General features: G+C 50.1%; 1 protein-coding gene across 6 annotated transcripts in view; it reads right to left on the bottom strand.

The window, feature by feature from the left end:
- The window catches only part of GTF2I (general transcription factor IIi), a 99947-nt gene that overhangs the window by 3555 nt on the left and 79103 nt on the right, over window positions 1-17289 (bottom strand). For all 6 annotated transcript variants that reach the window (XM_044234211.1, XM_044234214.1, XM_044234212.1 and 3 more), the window contains 14 exons: window positions 17016-17199; window positions 15264-15322; window positions 12181-12252; window positions 10950-11133; window positions 10283-10341; window positions 9826-9900; window positions 6763-6864; window positions 5956-6021; window positions 5438-5621; window positions 4117-4175; window positions 3252-3332; window positions 2735-2818; window positions 2216-2399; window positions 1022-1050 (listed from right to left, as the gene is read on the bottom strand). In XM_044234211.1, coding sequence (XP_044090146.1) covers window positions 1022-1050; window positions 2216-2399; window positions 2735-2818; window positions 3252-3332; window positions 4117-4175; window positions 5438-5621; window positions 5956-6021; window positions 6763-6864; window positions 9826-9900; window positions 10283-10341; window positions 10950-11133; window positions 12181-12252; window positions 15264-15322; window positions 17016-17199 — 1422 coding nt within the window. The remainder of the gene's footprint in view (window positions 1-1021; window positions 1051-2215; window positions 2400-2734; window positions 2819-3251; window positions 3333-4116; window positions 4176-5437; window positions 5622-5955; window positions 6022-6762; window positions 6865-9825; window positions 9901-10282; window positions 10342-10949; window positions 11134-12180; window positions 12253-15263; window positions 15323-17015; window positions 17200-17289) is intronic.

Genomic DNA, 17289 nt, shown 5'->3' with positions numbered 1-17289 from the left:
CAGGGACGATAATAAAAACAGAACCTTTAAAAAGAGAGTGTGCAGTTTAGGGGTACAACCAAATGAGTAGGCTTTATGACAAAGTGAAACCCCAGAAGCAGAAGATAACGAAATCTATGGCTCTGAAGCACGAAGGCCCCAAACAGAGCCAACAGCGCAAAGCGCAACTGGGGCAGGGGCACCTATGGTGACGGCCGGACTGCCCGGGGGGGGGGGCTTCTGCCGCTCCAGGGGCCCCGAAAACTCCAGAACACGCTCTCACAGTGCACACCCAGAACCGAGTCCTCAGCACAGATGGGTGTCAGAGTCGTGATACCGACCAGAAAAGAGACTGAAGCTCTGACGGTACTGGGGGAACGAGAATGCTCACTTTTGAAAAACTTTAACAAAGTACTTGCTGAAAATACGATGCTACATGTTACGAACGTCAGGGAACTGGAAAACCACATGCAATGTCGGGGCAACAGCGCATGGGGCCCAACCTGCGCAGACACTGGCTCAGACCGAGAGCAGCCAGCGGCAGCCACGCAGCTGTCACCCCGAGTCCACACTGTCCCTCCGGAGCGCGCCAAGCAGGCTCCAGGTTGGGCTCAGCACGCTTTCTCCCGAAGTGCTGGTCAGCGAGGGTCTTAGGCCCTGCAGGTCCTGGGGGTCTCTCGCGGCCAGCCAGCCCCGCCCGAAGCCAGGAAGCCAGGAATGTTCTAATAAAACTTTATTTACAAACAAGCAGGCGCTGGCAGATCCCCGTGTAAGGTATCTGACGCCACATGAGTCATTTAGCTGCTTGGAGACTCTCGGGGCGGGGGGGGGGGGACTAGTGTAGCATCTTATGAACGAACAGCCTGGGATGTAAGCGGCCAAGCCCCTAACCCCATGTTACGTGTAGAAAAGCGCCTGGTGCGCTGGCATCGGGGCGGAAACACCAAAATGTCACGTGACGTAAAAGGGCAAAGAGCCTGTGCACACCGTCTCTCACACCCCAGAAAAGGAGAAAGGAAAAGATTTCATGAAATCTACTCACGGTTATTAATCACAAGTCCTGGAAATGGTCTAAAGAGAGAAACAAATTATGTAACAGTTAATTTTTGCTCTACAAGAGTTTACACGTATATTCAGTTTATTGAACTAATATTTAACTCACGTCACTTACGTGTTAGAATGAGCAATGTTATCCAACTACGTTTCAATCTTACACTTTTTAAATCTATGAACAGACAGACATATGAATAACTACTACAGACCATCATCAGAAAAGGCCTCGCTCAAGATGGTGAACACGACAGGAGCCAAGAAAAAAGAATACAGGAATTTCAGTGACACGGTCTACTGGAAGCGCGCTTTTACCCCGACCCCTGGAGAAGAGCACGGACCCTGGGCACGGGTTAAGTGGGACAAAAACGGGGTGTTTAGGGAAAGGGCATTGGGAGAAGGTAAGCGCAGGACGGAAAGCCGCAGGGGGTTACCGCATGAGCTGTTCCGAGAGCCGGTCCGAAGTGACCGGTACTAGAACAGTGGGACACAACAGTGGAAGGACTGGAAGACTGAGCGACAAGGACGGTGTGGGAGCTGCAAGGGTGAACACTACAGGGATGCTCGCTCGGGCGGATGGACAAGAGCGCGCCCGCCGGACACCTCCTGGGACGCACGGCATCAACGAGCGTCACCTCGTGGTGCTGGCAAGGGCACGGGAAAACTCTTCATTCCTGTTCCAGGATCAGGAGCCCATTCTCAAAGGTGATGAGCACAACTCTACGGTACAGGCCAGGGGACAGAACGACCTGGCTCACTTGGCACCCGAGCCCTATCGGGCCTGAGGCTGGGCTGACGCTCCGAGGGCTCGGGCTAGCCACCGTGTCCTGTCCTGGGTGAGCCGGTAAGCACGTCCGGCGCTGCGGACCATCCTGTCTCTGGCCCAGCCACTCCGCTGCGGCCCGCCAGCTGCACTGCCGTGGTTTCGAAGGGTTTATAAAAACAGGCAGCAGCCGGGCTCTGGTCCGTGGGCAAAGGTTCGCTAACCCCTTGCCTTCAAAACCGGACAAGTAGGAGTCAGCCTAGGGAAAGGAGAATCTCACAGTAGAAGAACTCAAGGGTGTTATGTGTTTCCTTCACTACATGGAAAACTCGGTTCTATTAATACCCAGGACTACGCGCTGGAAGACTCAGCCTCACCATCCACAGATTCGTTCTTACGATCAAGCAGGGAAGACTCGCTTACCTAATGACTGTGAACTTAATGAACTCGGCCGAATCTAAGATCCTTCTCATGGAGCTGATTTCCAGGTAACTGGGGGCTTTGAATGACACTCCGGGGGGCATGCCGTCCACCACCACGCAGCCGGGGTTGATGGTGATTTTCCTGTAGGGCACCTTCACAGGGAAACCCATACCAATAGCTTCACCTAGGACAAGACAAACCGCATAGAAGCACAGATCAGCCTGTCACCTCCGGAGGGAGGAGAACACGCAGCATTAAGGACAGTGCCGCAGCTAGTGACAGTCACGGTACGTGCCAAACCCTACCCCGAACCTCACTCTACTCACTTGGACGGCGACCATCACTGAGAGTCTAACACAGCTAAGGTCTCCTTAGGAAAAAACTTTAGAAAACCCCTTGTAGGAACACTTGCATTTCAACTTCACTTCCTTTTACACAGGAAGATGACAGCGCAATCTGCTGCCCAGGGCTCGCTGGGAGGCAATGTCCGAGCTCACTGCAAAGGCCAAAACTACTCACCGAATTTCCGACTGAAGAGGTCGTTCACTTGCTCTCTGAGCTGTCTCGCTTTCTCCACTTTTGACAGCCTTTCGTTGTCATCATCTGGAAAAGGCAAGAAGACAGCCGTAGCTCAATAATGCAATTTTAATTCCAAGTCCATTTTTTGGTGTTCCGAGTGAACTCGTTTCATGTTTTGGGACGATTTAAGTATCTTACACTAATTAAGATTGAAATGACGTATCTGATTTGACTCTAACAAACTGAAAATGCTAGGCCTTTGTTCCTGTTACAAGGAGCTTTGGAGCTCCTGTCCAGACTTCCTAAACAAGACACCAGGTACTGGCTCATGCTGTGTCTAGTAACTGCATAGAGCTTTCTGGAAAGAACGCGTCAGGGGTTGTGTTTGGTGAGTGCTCCCGGCAGGGTGGGCAGGGGCACAACACGGCACAGAGCGAGCCCCAGGAACCCGAGTCAGTCAAGTGAAAACCCAAACTCGGAAAACTCCACCAACAAGAGAAAGGCAGAGAAACCATACCTGGAATCGTCACCTGAATGATGTTAAGATCTTCCACACCTGATGCAGTAGTATTAACGTTTGGGGATGAATTTATTTTTCCTTAAAAGAGAAAGTTCAGATTAGAACACACATAAACTGTAATTAAACCAGCTCTACTGGGGCGCCTGGATGGCTCAGTGGGTTAAAGCCTCTGCCTTCGGCTCAGGTCATGATCCCAGGGTCCTTGGACTGAGCCCCGAGTCAGGCTTTCTGCTCAGCAGGGAGCCTGCTTCCTCCCCTCTCTCTGCCTGCTTGTGGTCTCTCTGTCAAATACATAAATGAAATAGCAAAAAAAAAAAAAAAAAAAAAAAAAATCCGATGACACAAGATAGTATTTAACCCAATTTTGTGAGAAGTTGTTCCTTTTTTTTTTTTTTTTTTGAAGACTTTATTTATTTGGCAGAGAAAGACACAGCAAAAGAGGGAACACAAGCAGGGGCAGTGGGAGAGGGAGAAGCCAGCTTCCTGCGGAGCAGGGAGCCCAACGTGGGGCTTGATCCCAGGACGCCGGGATCATGACCTGCGCCGAAGGCAAATGCCCAAAGACTGAGCCACCCAGGCGCCCGAGGGCTGTTCCTTTTGGTGGTATATTTTGTCACTCTGAGGGATTAAGTTTCCTGAAAGACTGCCCCCTCCTACTCTTTTCTCTTTGTCTCTGTGCTCAGTATAGCAGCAGACACGTAAACATTCTCATAAATAAAATTGTAAAGCAGTCAAAACACAACTTTTAATGAACTTTCCTGGTTTTAACTCAGTAGCTGTTCTTTCAATGATTTAAAAAAAAAAAAAAAATTGCAGCAACACCCACTTCCCACCGCACACTTTCTGCGGCAAGGACACTCACTCGGAGGGCTCTTCGAGGAGGACGTGCTCTCCTTAATCGCGGTCTCAAACATCTCAGGCCTGAAAAAGAGGAAGGAGAAAAAAACATGTGTGCTAATAATCCCAGAGTAAAACATTAAAAGTTAAACAAAGACTTTACAAAACCATTTATTTTCTGTACATACACATTCAATTCTTAGTAACGTAAGAACAGAAAGAACATGTCCCTCGTCTAAAGAAACACCCAGGGAAAAGCCCGCTCTGCTCGTGGTCACAGCTTCAACGAGCTTCCCTTGCCCGTGGTTTCCACCGTATGCTGGAAGAATCGAGCACTAGACCTGAGAATGGAAACAGGGAACGTGCTGCGTGGGGGCAGCACGGAAACAGAGAGCAAAGTGGTGAAAACTGGAGCACTAGTCTTTCTCTAGGAAGACACAGAAGCAGAGGGCTTAGCTACCGCCAGACCTCTCCAGACCTGCTCAGAAGTACAAGACGTGGCCATCCTAGTTGGCGGTGTTGGCTTTGAGCATTTGACAATTCTGCTGTGGGACTCAGAAGCAAACGCTAATAGCCTAAAATTCACTTCCGTTAATTTCCTGTAATTTTTTTTTTTAAATATTTTATTTATTTATTTGACAGAGAGAGATCACAAGTAGGCAGAGAGGCAGGCAGACAGAGAGAGAGAGAGGAGGAAGCAGGCTCCCTGCTGAGCAGAGAGCCCGATGTGGGACTCAATCCCAGGACCCTGAGATCATGACCTGAGCCGAAGGCAGCGGCTTAACCCACTGAGCCACCCAGGCGCCCCAATCTCCTGTAATTCTTGAGCATCAACACATATTTTTAATTTCTGATTATTCCCATCCATTTCAACTGTGTTGGCCTAACTCATAGACCTCCAAAGCCAACTGAAACTTAAAATATTCTGGGGGCGCCTGCTGGGCTCGGTTGGAAGAACTTCCGACTCTTGATCTCGTGGTCGTGAGTTCAAGTCCCAGCTTGGGTGTAGAGATTACTAAAAAAATAAATATTCTGTAAGCTGGAGAAATCATGGGGCTTCACAAAACCAAACGACTGCTTAGACCCAGCAGCACCGTCAGCGGGAAGACAGCGGTCTACCAGCAAGGCCGAGGGGTTATCCCTCTGACAAGCTCCAGCCCCCCTGCCCTCTTATAAACCGGTTATGAAAAACTTAAAAGAGCCACAGAAGCACAGCTCCAAGAGCTTTCTCCTTTGACTCCTAGAGTTAACCAGGTCTTGGCACAAAGGGGAAGCCCAGTCCCAATGTGCCTCCGCCAGGGTGCCGTCCCCTCACGGCCGGGCTCCTTCCAGCTCACTGCGCTTACTTTTTGATGATGAACTTAATCTTGGCCTTGTTTCTGAGTATCTTCTCCAGCCTTGGAATGCCGAAAGTCGACGGCCGCCGGAAGGGCACCCCCTCAGGCAGGCCCTCCACGTAGAAGTCTTCCGGGAAAGATTCAAATAACGCAAAGGGCACCTTCACAGCTTGCTTGAGGCCCAGCGCCTCGCCTGTAAGACACACAGACGTTCCCTTTCTTTCTCACAGTCATATCTCAAAACTCAACCTTTTTTAAAAAGTCCTTTTAAAATTACATTTTGCAAGTACTAAAATTATATATATATATATATATATATATATATGAAAAATGGTATTACTTTCAATTTTAGAAAAATGTGTTCAATGTTGCAGTGCTCAGAAAAGTGGGAGAAAAGGCGGCATCCACACCCGCAGAACACAGGTATCTTCCATGACAGTAACGCTCCACATTGTATTCTGCACACATTCTCCTACTGGGAAAAGGCTCCCATATATTTTAGTCCTAACATTTCAAAATAAACTCACCGCATTTTTCATTAAAGAGATTTTCAACTTTCTGTTTTAGGTCCGTGATTTTGGCATTCCAGGCCTCTGCAAGTGAAAAACAAGACAGTTACTAGCATTACTTGGCAAAATACATCTCTGCTCAAAAATGTATTTCACTGCGCATCTTTAAGAAAAAAGACGTAGGTTTTTAGCACAGTCGGGTCTTGGAAACTACTCTAATTCTGCATCATTAAACCGTTTCACTGTATCACTAAAACACCGGCAACAAATAAATGACATAAACTAAAATCAAAAACAAATGAAAACCAAGAAACCTCCCAAAAAACAATGACAGCCCCCTCAATGTGCCAGGTACGGTTCTACCCTTGAAATAACTTTGTACTTCTACTCCTCGTAATAACCCCATGAGGCAGGAAGGAACAGTACCCCCATCTCACCAATCCAGAAACTGAGGCACAGAGGGGCTGAGTAGCTATTATAGTACCTTTCACAGCTCATATACACTAACTAACCAAAGAAAGAACCATTCACCTAGAAAAATACAGCGTTTGTATTGGTTCCTTTTACGTAAAATGATGAAATTAAGAAAAACAAAATTCTGGGCGCCTCGGTGGCTCAGTGGGTTGGGCCGCTGCCTTCGGCTCAGGTCATGATCTCAGGTTCTTGGGATCGAGCCCCGCATCGGGCTCTCTGCTCAGCGGGGAGCCTGCTTCCTCCTCCCTCTCTCTCTCTCTGCCTGCCTCTCTGCCTACTTGTGATCTCTGTCAAATAAATAAATAAAATCTTTAAAAAAAAAGAAAAAAGAAAAACAAAATTCTTATTTACCAAAGGAAAACTCTCTCCCTCGAGGCTTGAAGGGAACATTAGAACCATTAGTCTGGGTAGGGGTTCGAACCGTGGAGGTTTGAGGGTTGTTGTTATTAGGGCCTAAAGAAGAATTAGAAAGAAAAAATCACAATCAATACATGTACCCCATCACGTGTCAGCATCGCTCGTGTTTCCCTGAACCACCGTGTTAGGTTCAGACCGTACACAAACTCTGCAGTGCAGCGGGCGCCCAGGCCCCCACCACAGCCTCCGGCCACTTTTCCACTTCCGCCCCTGCATTCAGCCACTTTCGCCTTAAACAGAATTAGCTTTCTGGAAGATCTGACGAATTTTCAATTAGCTTAATGCTCCGACAAGCCCTTCTGGAGCCATCTAATTTGGGGATAGTTACGTTTGCTTGTGTGTTTTCCTCTCAACCCTTGAACAACGACAGCTTCGGGTATGGCTGTGCTGTGTCCACGAGAAGGCTTCCTTTGGATTCTGCAGCTGACTCTGCACCCCCCCGCCCCGCATTCTTAGTACAAAGCAGAAACAATGTCGTGGGAAACCGGTTGTTCTTCCACTGAATAAAAAGAACTATTAGTTTAAGTTATTCTTATAAATCCCAAGCCCTGATTCCTCTTTATGTAGAGGTCACCTAATGCTTAAATAGTAAGTTTATTTTAATCTGAAGAATTTTTAAAAACATAATAGCCAAAGTAATGGGAAAATAAGAAGAAATTAAGTTTCTTCAAATCTGTTAAGAAAATAACCAACAGCCTAAAGATAGGTCTTCCAACTCCAAATTTCCCACTTTGCAGAATATCTGGATAGACTCTGGGCTTTCAGGGTGCCTCAGGTGGTTAAGCCTCTGAGTCTTGATTTCGGCTCAGATCATGATCTCAGGGTCCTAGGATGGAGCCCTGCACTGGGCCCTGAGCTCAGCGGGGACTGCTGGAGATTCCCCCCCACCCCCAGCACAGCATGCTCTCTCAAATGAAATAAAATCTTAAAAAAAAAAAAAAATACCCTCTGGGCTTTCACCTGAACTACCCTGCTACTGAGCTACCTACTTCCTGTGCTGCCCCCGTGGAGAACAACGTCTGCAGTGACACGGCCAACAGCTACGGCTTGGTCGCTGCCCTGAGCACACCCTGCTTTCACAGGACACACGTGCCCGCCATACGCATGGGGACCCTGAGCCCTGGGGGCTACGCAGCCTGCAGCCAAGCACACAGCACGCGGTGGGGCTGGGGTCCCAACTGCGGGGTCTAGCTCCTCGGTCCTCACCACTAGTCTCCGATGCACCTGCGGGCCAGAACCTGACTCAAGCAACGCAAGACTCCGGCGTACACACGGCCACCACTTTCCGTCTTGTGAACTCAACCTAGATACGGCCTGGGAATCCTGGGCCGTGTGAGAGGGGAGGATGGCAGTGGGGGAATTCAAGACGAACTGTATCTGTCATGCTCTCTAAAACGTCGAGGAGCTGGGGCGCCTGGGGGGCTCAGTGGGTTGAGCCTTTGCCTTCGGCCCAGGTCATGATCTCAGGGTCCTGGGATCGAGCCCCACATTGGGCTCTCTGCTCAGCGGGGAGCCTGCTTCCTCCTCTCTCTCTGCCTGCCTCTCTGCCTGCTTGTGATCTCTCTCTGTCCAATAAATAAAATCTTAAAAAAAAAAAAACGTCAAGGAGCGCCTGGACGGCTCCGTCCGTTAAGCACCAGACTCCTGACTTCAGCTCAGGCTGCGATGCCAGTGCTCGGAGATCGGGCCCTCCCTGGGCTCCTCCTTCCTCCGCACGTCCCCGCTCACAAGCGCGCTTTCTCTCTCTCAACAAAGACGAAAAGCCAAGCGCGCCAAGGCGAGCTGTCTCTAGCAGCCTGGCCTCGCCACGAAGAGGCCATCAGTCGGCCCGTGCCTGCAGCCCTGCAACGGGCTACTAATGCGGGGAGTCAGCCCTGACTGCAGTTTTGACGGGAAGAGGAAGGGTCAATCTCTCTTATCCTTGTCCCGTGCATTTAAGCAGACGGAGGGGAAGGGACTGCAGTACTGGGTCAGGCTACAACACAGGTGAACCTGGAAAACATTCCGCCAAATGAAAGAAACCAGTCCCGAAGGGTCACCCCCTGTCATTCCGCTCCGGTGAGATGTCGAGAATAGGCTTATCCAGTGGTTCCCAGGGCTGCAGGGATGGGGGGATGGGGCACAACTGCTGTTAGGTATGGATGGGGTCCTCTTCGGGGTGAGGAAAACGTTCTGGAGTTTGGCTGCTCTCACTGGTGCACCACCGTATGCATATGCTGACTTGTGTATTTTAAGGAGTGAATTAAGAAAAACAAAATGGCGAATTTTATATGTAAATTATATCTCAATTTTAAAAACAGCACATGAGCGGCACCTGGGTGGCTTGGTCATTAAATGTCTGTCCTTGGCTCCGGTCATGATCCCAGGGTCCCGGGATGGAGCCCCACACTGGGCTCTCCCTGCTTGGTAGGAAGCCTGCTTCTCCCTCTCCCACTAACCCTGCTTCCGTTCCCTTTCTTACTGTGTCTCTCTCTGTAGAACAAATAAATAAAATTTTAAAAAAAGATTTAAAAATTTAAAAAACAGCATATGAGCTAAGTACCATTCTTATTACCATTTCACAGATGTATTAACTGAAGCCGAGATTTTAGGTACTTTGCCTAAATGACGGAGCCCAGACTTGAAAACCCAAACCTCTTAGCACTCGAGCCCGTGCGTCGTTTTGTTTCAAATTCTCCTGCCCAACCAAGAGACCTGACACATACACTGTGTTTGCACACACTGGGTCCAGGCCGGTCTGGTACCCCGTCTCCTGTACGTCCTGCCCTGTATGTATGTACACCTGAACCACGAGCTCAGTCTTCTTGTAGCCATGAAAAAAGGACAAGAGGAAACCCAGAAGCCGGTCTCGTAATTTGTATTCTTTTGTGTTTTGCGCTCCGTAAGCCCAGTTTTGTAAAAATTCATCTGCATAAAAGCAGACAGCAAACTGAAGAATTAATGGATAGAATTAGTGAACTGGAGAATCACCAGAAACCTGCCCCCGAGTGGCCTTACCTTCCACAGTGACCTCAATTTCAGGAACTTTTGAATTGCTCCCAGGGCTCCGTGGTCTTTTCGGCGACTGCAAGGCTACAAAATAAGCACACGATCACTTTTGCATATTGGAGGGGGAAAAAAAACCACCCAGAAGGGGATGCCTTATTAAGGCAGAATATTCATACAGTTTGGATCTTTTCAAAGAAACCTCTAGAATTAAAGTGGTAATTCTCCACCAGTCTCAACAACACGGTGGAAACGTGAATGAAAGAGGATGGCAAATGGGAATTTTCAATGAAATGGTTTTTTTTGGGGGGGAGGGGTGGCGCCCACTACATAAAGTACCTTTAAAAGCAGAGAAACAACCCAAAAGCCCCGGACAGACAGGAGGCGCGGGACTCGGTGTGATTCAGGTAGTATCAGTAAGGAATGTCTCACTGCACAGACGTGAAGCACAGAGCATGTGATCCCTTACCTTTAGTGTTTATTTTACTAGCCATTCCAGGAGGCAGGTAGGAAATAACTAGTTCAGGTCTAGAGAGAAAACCAAGAAATATTAGAACACCCAGCACAGCACTGTTCTTCACAGCTAGTCAGTGTTGCCACGACCCGTGATTTTCTTTTCTGAAGGCCGCCGTGCCGTAATGGGACAGCGCATTCTGTCACTACGGACGAGAACGACCCTCACTTTTCCCTCCCACCATGACCCGCTACATGATTTTGTGAAGAGTAAACGACTTCTTCCGTGAAGTGAAAATTAACGGACACTAGTTTAGTCTGGGCAAGTACGGAAACCCTGCAGAAAGGTGCGTAAGAGACCCAAGCAGGGAAACCCAGGCTGCCTCAGGAGCACTGGGGCAGCTACAAATCCGTCCTCCCCCTCCATTCACGTACGAGGAAGGCAAAGCATCAGCACCGTGTCTTTGACCCAGCCGAACACCACCCCTGCGAGGCAGGTGTCACCCTCCTTGGATGAAGAAGAAAATCTATGTGGGTTCAAGGACGAGCCAAGGCAAGGGCCCATGCCAAGGCGGCAGCTCAGAGCTGAGCTCTCCCATCGCAGCGAGGCCACCCACAGCCAGAAAACACTTCAGATGGAAGTTTTGACGCCAGAAATGACTATATGGGCAAACTGAACTTACTTTTTAACAACAAACTTGATTTTATTACTCCCACGGACAATCCTTTCAAGTCGCGGGATCCCGAACCAGGTAGGGCTTCGGAAGGGAATTCCTTCTGGCAAGCCTTCTACGTAAAGGAACTCAGGGTTTGATTCAAACACAGGGTATGGAACTTTGACTGCCTCTGTGAGTCCAAGAGCTTGAGCTGCAAGATAAGAGAACATAATACACGGAAGGTAAAATGTTACGGGCATTCTTTTATTTCTGTATGTATTCTTTTAAAAAATGTTTCCTTTTATCAAGGTACAGCTGACATGTAACAATACACTGGTTTCAGGCATGCCAAATGCCACGATTTGGTATTTGTTCAGATTGCAAAGTGATCACCACGTTAGTTGAGCTAACACCCGGGCATTCTCAAACGTGTTATATGCAAAGATTCCCTCCACTCAGTAGTTTTCTTTTCTTAAGGGGAGCCCCCACTCGATTATTGGAAGCATTATGCATAGGATATTGTGCAAAATGCAAGAAGGGACCTAAAAAATAGTATCTTGAAAAAGAACATTTTAGCGCTTAAGCGAACCACGAGGGCAGTTCCATCATTAGTCAGAACGATCTCTGTGCTCTGGGCAGAATCAATCGGTAACTATGGGCCACGGCGCCCCGAAAGCCTGTTTGCTGATGACAGATAACGGGCTGCACCTGGTGCCCCCGAGCACAGCTCATCCGGAGAGAGCAGAGGCAGAGGTGGAAGGTTCGGGATCCGGGACACAGAACAGGAACACCTTTCAGTAAGGGCAGACGGGAAGGCCCCGACGGGACTGCTACCAGTCCCACTCCTTCCCTCCTTCTCCATGAACGACAGGCGCCATCCACGGAAACACGCCCCCCGGGCCCCCTCAGAAGCCCCCTCAAGACCGCGCTCCCAGAAACCGCGGCCAACAGGCCAGCGCCGGGACAAGCGGGACACGTATCCGCTGCACGTGCGGTGTCAGCCCGGCTGGAAGCGCGCGCGGCCGAACCGAGCCTTCCCCCGCCTCCTCCCTTGCTCTCCGGTTGGGACGCACCAGAACCCCGCGTCTGGGAGAAACACGGTCCCATGCTCAGGTTCAGCTGCGGATTCAGCAGCAGAGAACAACGAAAACCCCGTTTCTGGGGCTTCCTTCCTTCCGCCCCGCTGCTGTGGGACACGCAGAACACCGCCTTCTGTTCAGATTTCTAAACTAAGACACAACCACTGGGTTTCACTTACCGAATTTCAAATTAAAAATCTCTTCCACTTGCTTCCGTAGCTTGGTAATTCTGACATTCCAGTCTTCTTTGACTAGAAAGCACAAGTAAATGGGGTTACCAACGTTCCTTCTTGGTGTGGACACAGGAGGAGGCTGGATATGGCTCCTCCCGGTGATGGTCCTTTTCAGAACATTCCGCTCTACCTGACATACGACACTCTGTCAGTTTTCGGTGCTGAATCCAGTGACGCTCTGAACTTGATTTTGTTTGGAAACAAAACCTCTGGGTCTTTAACCCACTGAGCCACCCAGGCGCCCCCAAACCTCTGGGTCTTGAGGAGAAACCCCTGCACCTGGCAAACACTGGAGCTTCAGGAGGATAGAAATCAAATTTCGGTCCACACTGTAAATAAAGAACGAGTTTGTAAGAAGGCTCTAAATAGTGTTTTTCGAGGATTTCCTTGGAGGAGCACCACAGGACCGTGTCGGGGCAGGGAGGAGCGACTGTGTGAGGTTCCCAGAACAGTTTCGACCGCATCTACTTTCTGTCGGCCGTTCATTGCGTTATCAAGCTGGCGTGTGGCTAGAAATCCACAGAAAGGGAAACTTCACTAATCACAGAAATACACGGGAGAGAGGGAGAGATGCACGTTAAAAAGATTCAGAGATCTGACCTGACACTACTCCCGTCGATAGCCCGGCTTCTTTCCTTCCTCTTACGCACAAGACAACAAACCCCTCGTAAAAAAAGGGAAAATGAGCCACCGCGGAAGACATGTAGGATGTCACTTACTTAAAAGACACTCGAGGCTTGTTTGGTGGAGCTTCGGATGGGGGGGTGGGAGGGGCTGCACAAAGAGAGGAGAGAGCGAGCGAGCGAGCGAGCGAAAGAGTAAGAAGGAAAGGAGGGCAGAGCCCAAGGATCACGTTCAGGGCGGAAGTCATCTGTGTCTGCGGACAGACGCAGTATAGAAATGCTGGGAACATTCTGGAAATACTGCTAAAGGTCAGTGGCTTGGGAAAATCTCCTAATACACTTTTACTTTGGGGAAGTACCTTAAAAGCTCTTACTTTTAAAAGAAAACCTACCATCTCAAGTGCTTCGTGTGGTGTGGCGCAACCTTTCAGCCAGAGGAAGGAAGTCAGGTACGAATCAAAACCTGGTATTAAGAAACATCAAGACTCCGCCTCGCCAAGGTCAAGAGCTTCTGTTTCCTCGTCCATTTTCTGCCTCACCCAGCACGTCCTCTGCTGGGGAAGGTCTCTGTACTCCTCCTCCCAGGAAGGGGGCGACCCTTCCTGTTCTGCCCCCTCCAAGCTCAACCACCTGGTCACAACTCCAGGACTCTCCCACGGGACCTGTGTGTGTCTGTTACAGAACTGAGGGCAAAGTGCCCCCATGCGTCTAAGCACACAAGTTTTATGACATCTCGTGCCGTGCCCACACTTACGCAGACCTTCCTAATGGGGTAACTAACTTGTGTCACGCAGTCGGACTCGAATTAGCCCAGCAAAAACCGGATGCCCGGTTTCTCGGCGACCAGATGCCTGTTCCTGCGAGAACGAAGAACGACGACTTTAGCTCCCGCCACGGTCTCCTGAGAAAGGTAGCAAGCCAAGTACCATTACTGATTCAGAGCATCGAGACTCTTCTCGGACGACAGGCTTTCCAAGGACCTCGGCCAGAGGACGACAGGCGAGTACAGCCGAGCCCGGGCTCCCTCAATATACCGTCACGTTTGCCGTCGCTACCAGAACGATCAACCAGCGATCCCGTAAGCACAACCCTGAATTTGGTGCTTCTCTCGAGAAACGAAGACTTGGACAGAGCCTCTCGTCAAGGTCACACTAATCCAGGTGACCCCAGTCATACCTTCAAAAATACTGCTCGATCCATCACTTCCCTCAGCAAAGCCTGGCTCCTCCCCGATCTCCCGTGTGTCGCCAATACTTCCTTTGTCTAAATCAAAAGTAGGCCGAGGAGGCCGCTGGGCGGATTCTGCCGCTCACTGATCACACCGTCTCCCCAGCAGGGCTCCTGGCACAGGAGAATTCGGCTTCCCCTGCACACGGTACATCTCAACCATTTTGCATGCCACCAGAAACACAAATGACTCTGCCGTCTCTCCGGGATCCTGGCTCGCCTTCGCTGGCTGCCTGCAGGTACCCCCAGGGCCTAGTACAGACCTCTTGGGTATCGTTTTTTTTTTTTTTTAATTGACAGAGAGAAAGAGAGACAGCGAGAGAGGGAACACAAGCAGGGGGAGTGGGAGAGGGAGAAGGAGGAGGAGAAGCAGGCCTCTCGCCGAGCCGGGAGCCCGACGCAGGGCTCTGCTCCCAGGATCCTGGGATCACGACCTGAGCCGAAGGCAGACACACAGCGACTGAGCCAGGAAGGCATCCCTCTTGTATGCCATTATGTATGAACAATTAACTGCGTGAATTCCGAATCGCCCCCTAGCTCTTGGCAACAGAAGTCTGTGAGTCTGTAGAAGACACACGAGCTGCGGTCACTTTTTTGACACTGTGCCCGCTGAACAAAAAGATGGCAAAGGAATAAAGGCACACTTATAGTTCAGATGGAGAAAATAAAACCATCCATTCACACAACGGAGACTGAGACCTCCCAGTTCCACTGGGCGATGAGGTCAGTGCAGCTGCTGGAACCGCGCCGTTGGTCACCGAGAGGGCCGGGGCCGAGTGACCACAGGTGAAGGACCGCGTCTGCAGGCTCTGCCACATCAGCCACGGGCCGCGACCCAAGACTCGGAATGTGCTTCCGCGGTGTGAGGCGTGCTCTGAGTGTAAAACACGCGCCGCGGCCGCACCTATCGTGTTTGCTGATGCTGATCACAGCACGGAGCACAGATCGGGTGCCGGAATATTAACAATGACACACGCGGCATCTCTACTGAACCCCACGGACCTAAACTCGAAGGCTGAGCTTTCCCAGAACTAGCTGGGAGTGCCCGGATAACCCAGCGAGCCTGTGCTAAGCGGCCACGTCGGATCTCTGGGGGAAAGGGAGAGAGAGGCTCCATCACTTTACAAGACTGTGAAGAACACCGACCTGAGCGTTAAAAAGGAACCACAGCTGTCTTACCTGGTGTGTTGGTTCTCGGCTGAGTGACTTCGGTAGTGCTGTGGGTCAGAAGTTCTGGTCTGCAAAAACACGGGCGGGATGAGTGAGGCGCGCGGAACGCCCGACAGGCCACCCCACGCAGCCGGGCGCCGTCCGACCTCACTACGCTTCAGTCCCACGTCACTCCTGGTGCGGGGGAAGTCAGCTGGAGGACTCGATTGTTTTGAAAATAGCAATTTTCACAGATTCAGGTTCTGACCGAATGTCCTCAAAGGCACGTGAAGCTCAACAGTGCGAAAGCAGCCGCCGTCTCCCCAAAGCCGTTCAAGTGCTTCTGAAACCGCACGAGCTCCAGCATAATACGGTGAAAAATATCTAGCTGTGCCGAACTGGAGAGTCCTCTCCCTTACACGCTGAGACCCAGTGACCATACACACGCACAAGCCCCAACGAATAAGCCAGAGCTATGCATCCTACCACCACAGCAGCCTTCTGTAGTCAAGAGAGGCCTTTGGCACCCTCTCCCTCCCCACAAATCACCCATTCCACCACCCTTCAAACTCAAGCCAGAAGAATCCTTTTAAAATGCAAATCCAGGGGCACCTGGGGGGCTCAGTGACTTAAAGCCTCTGCCTTTGGCTCAGGTCATGATCTCAGGGTCCTGGGATCGAGCCCCAAATCGGGCTCTCTGCTCAGCAGGGACCCTGCTTCTCTCTCTCTGCCTGCTTCTCTGCCTACTTGTGATCTTTCTCTCCATAAAATGCAAATCCGAATTATTACTATTTTTATTTTTAAAGTAAGTTCTTAGCCCAATGTGGGGCTTGAACTCGCAAACCCAAAATCAAGAGTCGCACACCACACCAACTGAGCCAGTCAGGGGTCTCACCAACTGCTTTTACTTACTTGTTGGTCAGAGAGAGCGAGTACGAGCGAGCACACAAGCAGGCAGTGGAACAGCAGAGGCAGAGAGAGAAGCAGGCTCCCCTTTGAGCAAGGAGCCTGAAGGGGGACTCGATCCTATGACCCTGGGATCATGACCTGCTTAACCGACTGAGCCACCCAGACGTCCCCCATCAACTTCTTTTAAGAAGAACTGGCTTTAAAACCTTTCCATCACTCCACTGACAGTACAGGACCAAAGGCTTCCTCCGCGGGCCCGCATCTGCCTGGCTTCCCACATCCTCAAAGAAGGCTGCGGTTCCGTGACCCGCCCTCCCTCCTCTACCTCTACTATTTCCTGTACTCGACACCCTTTTCCACTGCTCTATGCGCCGCTGACCCATCTACTGGCCACCCACACCTTCTCCCCCAAAGCAAAAAAACCACCTTTTTCCATTTATCTCTGTAACAAGCCTCCCAAGACAGGGCTCGTGTTGGACCCAGCTTTGTCCATCTGGTGCCTGATACTAAACAAACATTCCCTCGATAAGCAAATCTAACTGTAATACAACTTTAATTTAAATATGGACAGTAAGTCCAACAGGAGGGGGAACAAAAGACCCCACCTGCATGAAATTAATCTTTTTTTTTTTTTTTTTTTTAAAGATTTATTTAATTGCGAGAGAGTGAGAGCTAGAAAGAGAGCACACAGAGACAGAGGGAGAGGGGGAAGCAGGCTCCCCACCAGGCCCGGAGCCCGATGCGGGGCTCGATCCCTGGGATCATGACCTGAGCTGAAGGCAGGAGCTTAACCGACTGAGCCACCCAGGCGTCCCGATATTAATCTTTTCTTAAGGACAGCATTACATTTGTTTCCAGAGATCATCATCTTACCTTTTAATAACAAATTTAATTCGATTGCCCACTTGTATGATCTTCTCCAGCCGTGGGATGCCGTACCATGAGGGACTTCTAAAAGGAATGTTTTCGGGCAGTCCTTCCACGTAGAGGTCATTGGGATGGGCCTCAAACTTCTGGTAAGGAACAGCCTTGGCCTCTGTGCTCCCCAAGGCTTCAGCTTCACAAAATAAACACAATTCAGGAGATTAAGCTCCTGCTGAAATCACAGTTTAGTAGAATCCAAAGCAAAATAGCGGTCAACTTTTTG

The sequence above is a fragment of the Neovison vison genome, chromosome 14 (assembly GCF_020171115.1).
Source record: "Neovison vison isolate M4711 chromosome 14, ASM_NN_V1, whole genome shotgun sequence".
Classification (NCBI taxonomy): Eukaryota; Metazoa; Chordata; class Mammalia; order Carnivora; family Mustelidae; genus Neogale; species Neogale vison.
Note: the sequence above shows the minus strand (reverse complement) of the source record. Positions and strands in the feature narration are given on the sequence as shown.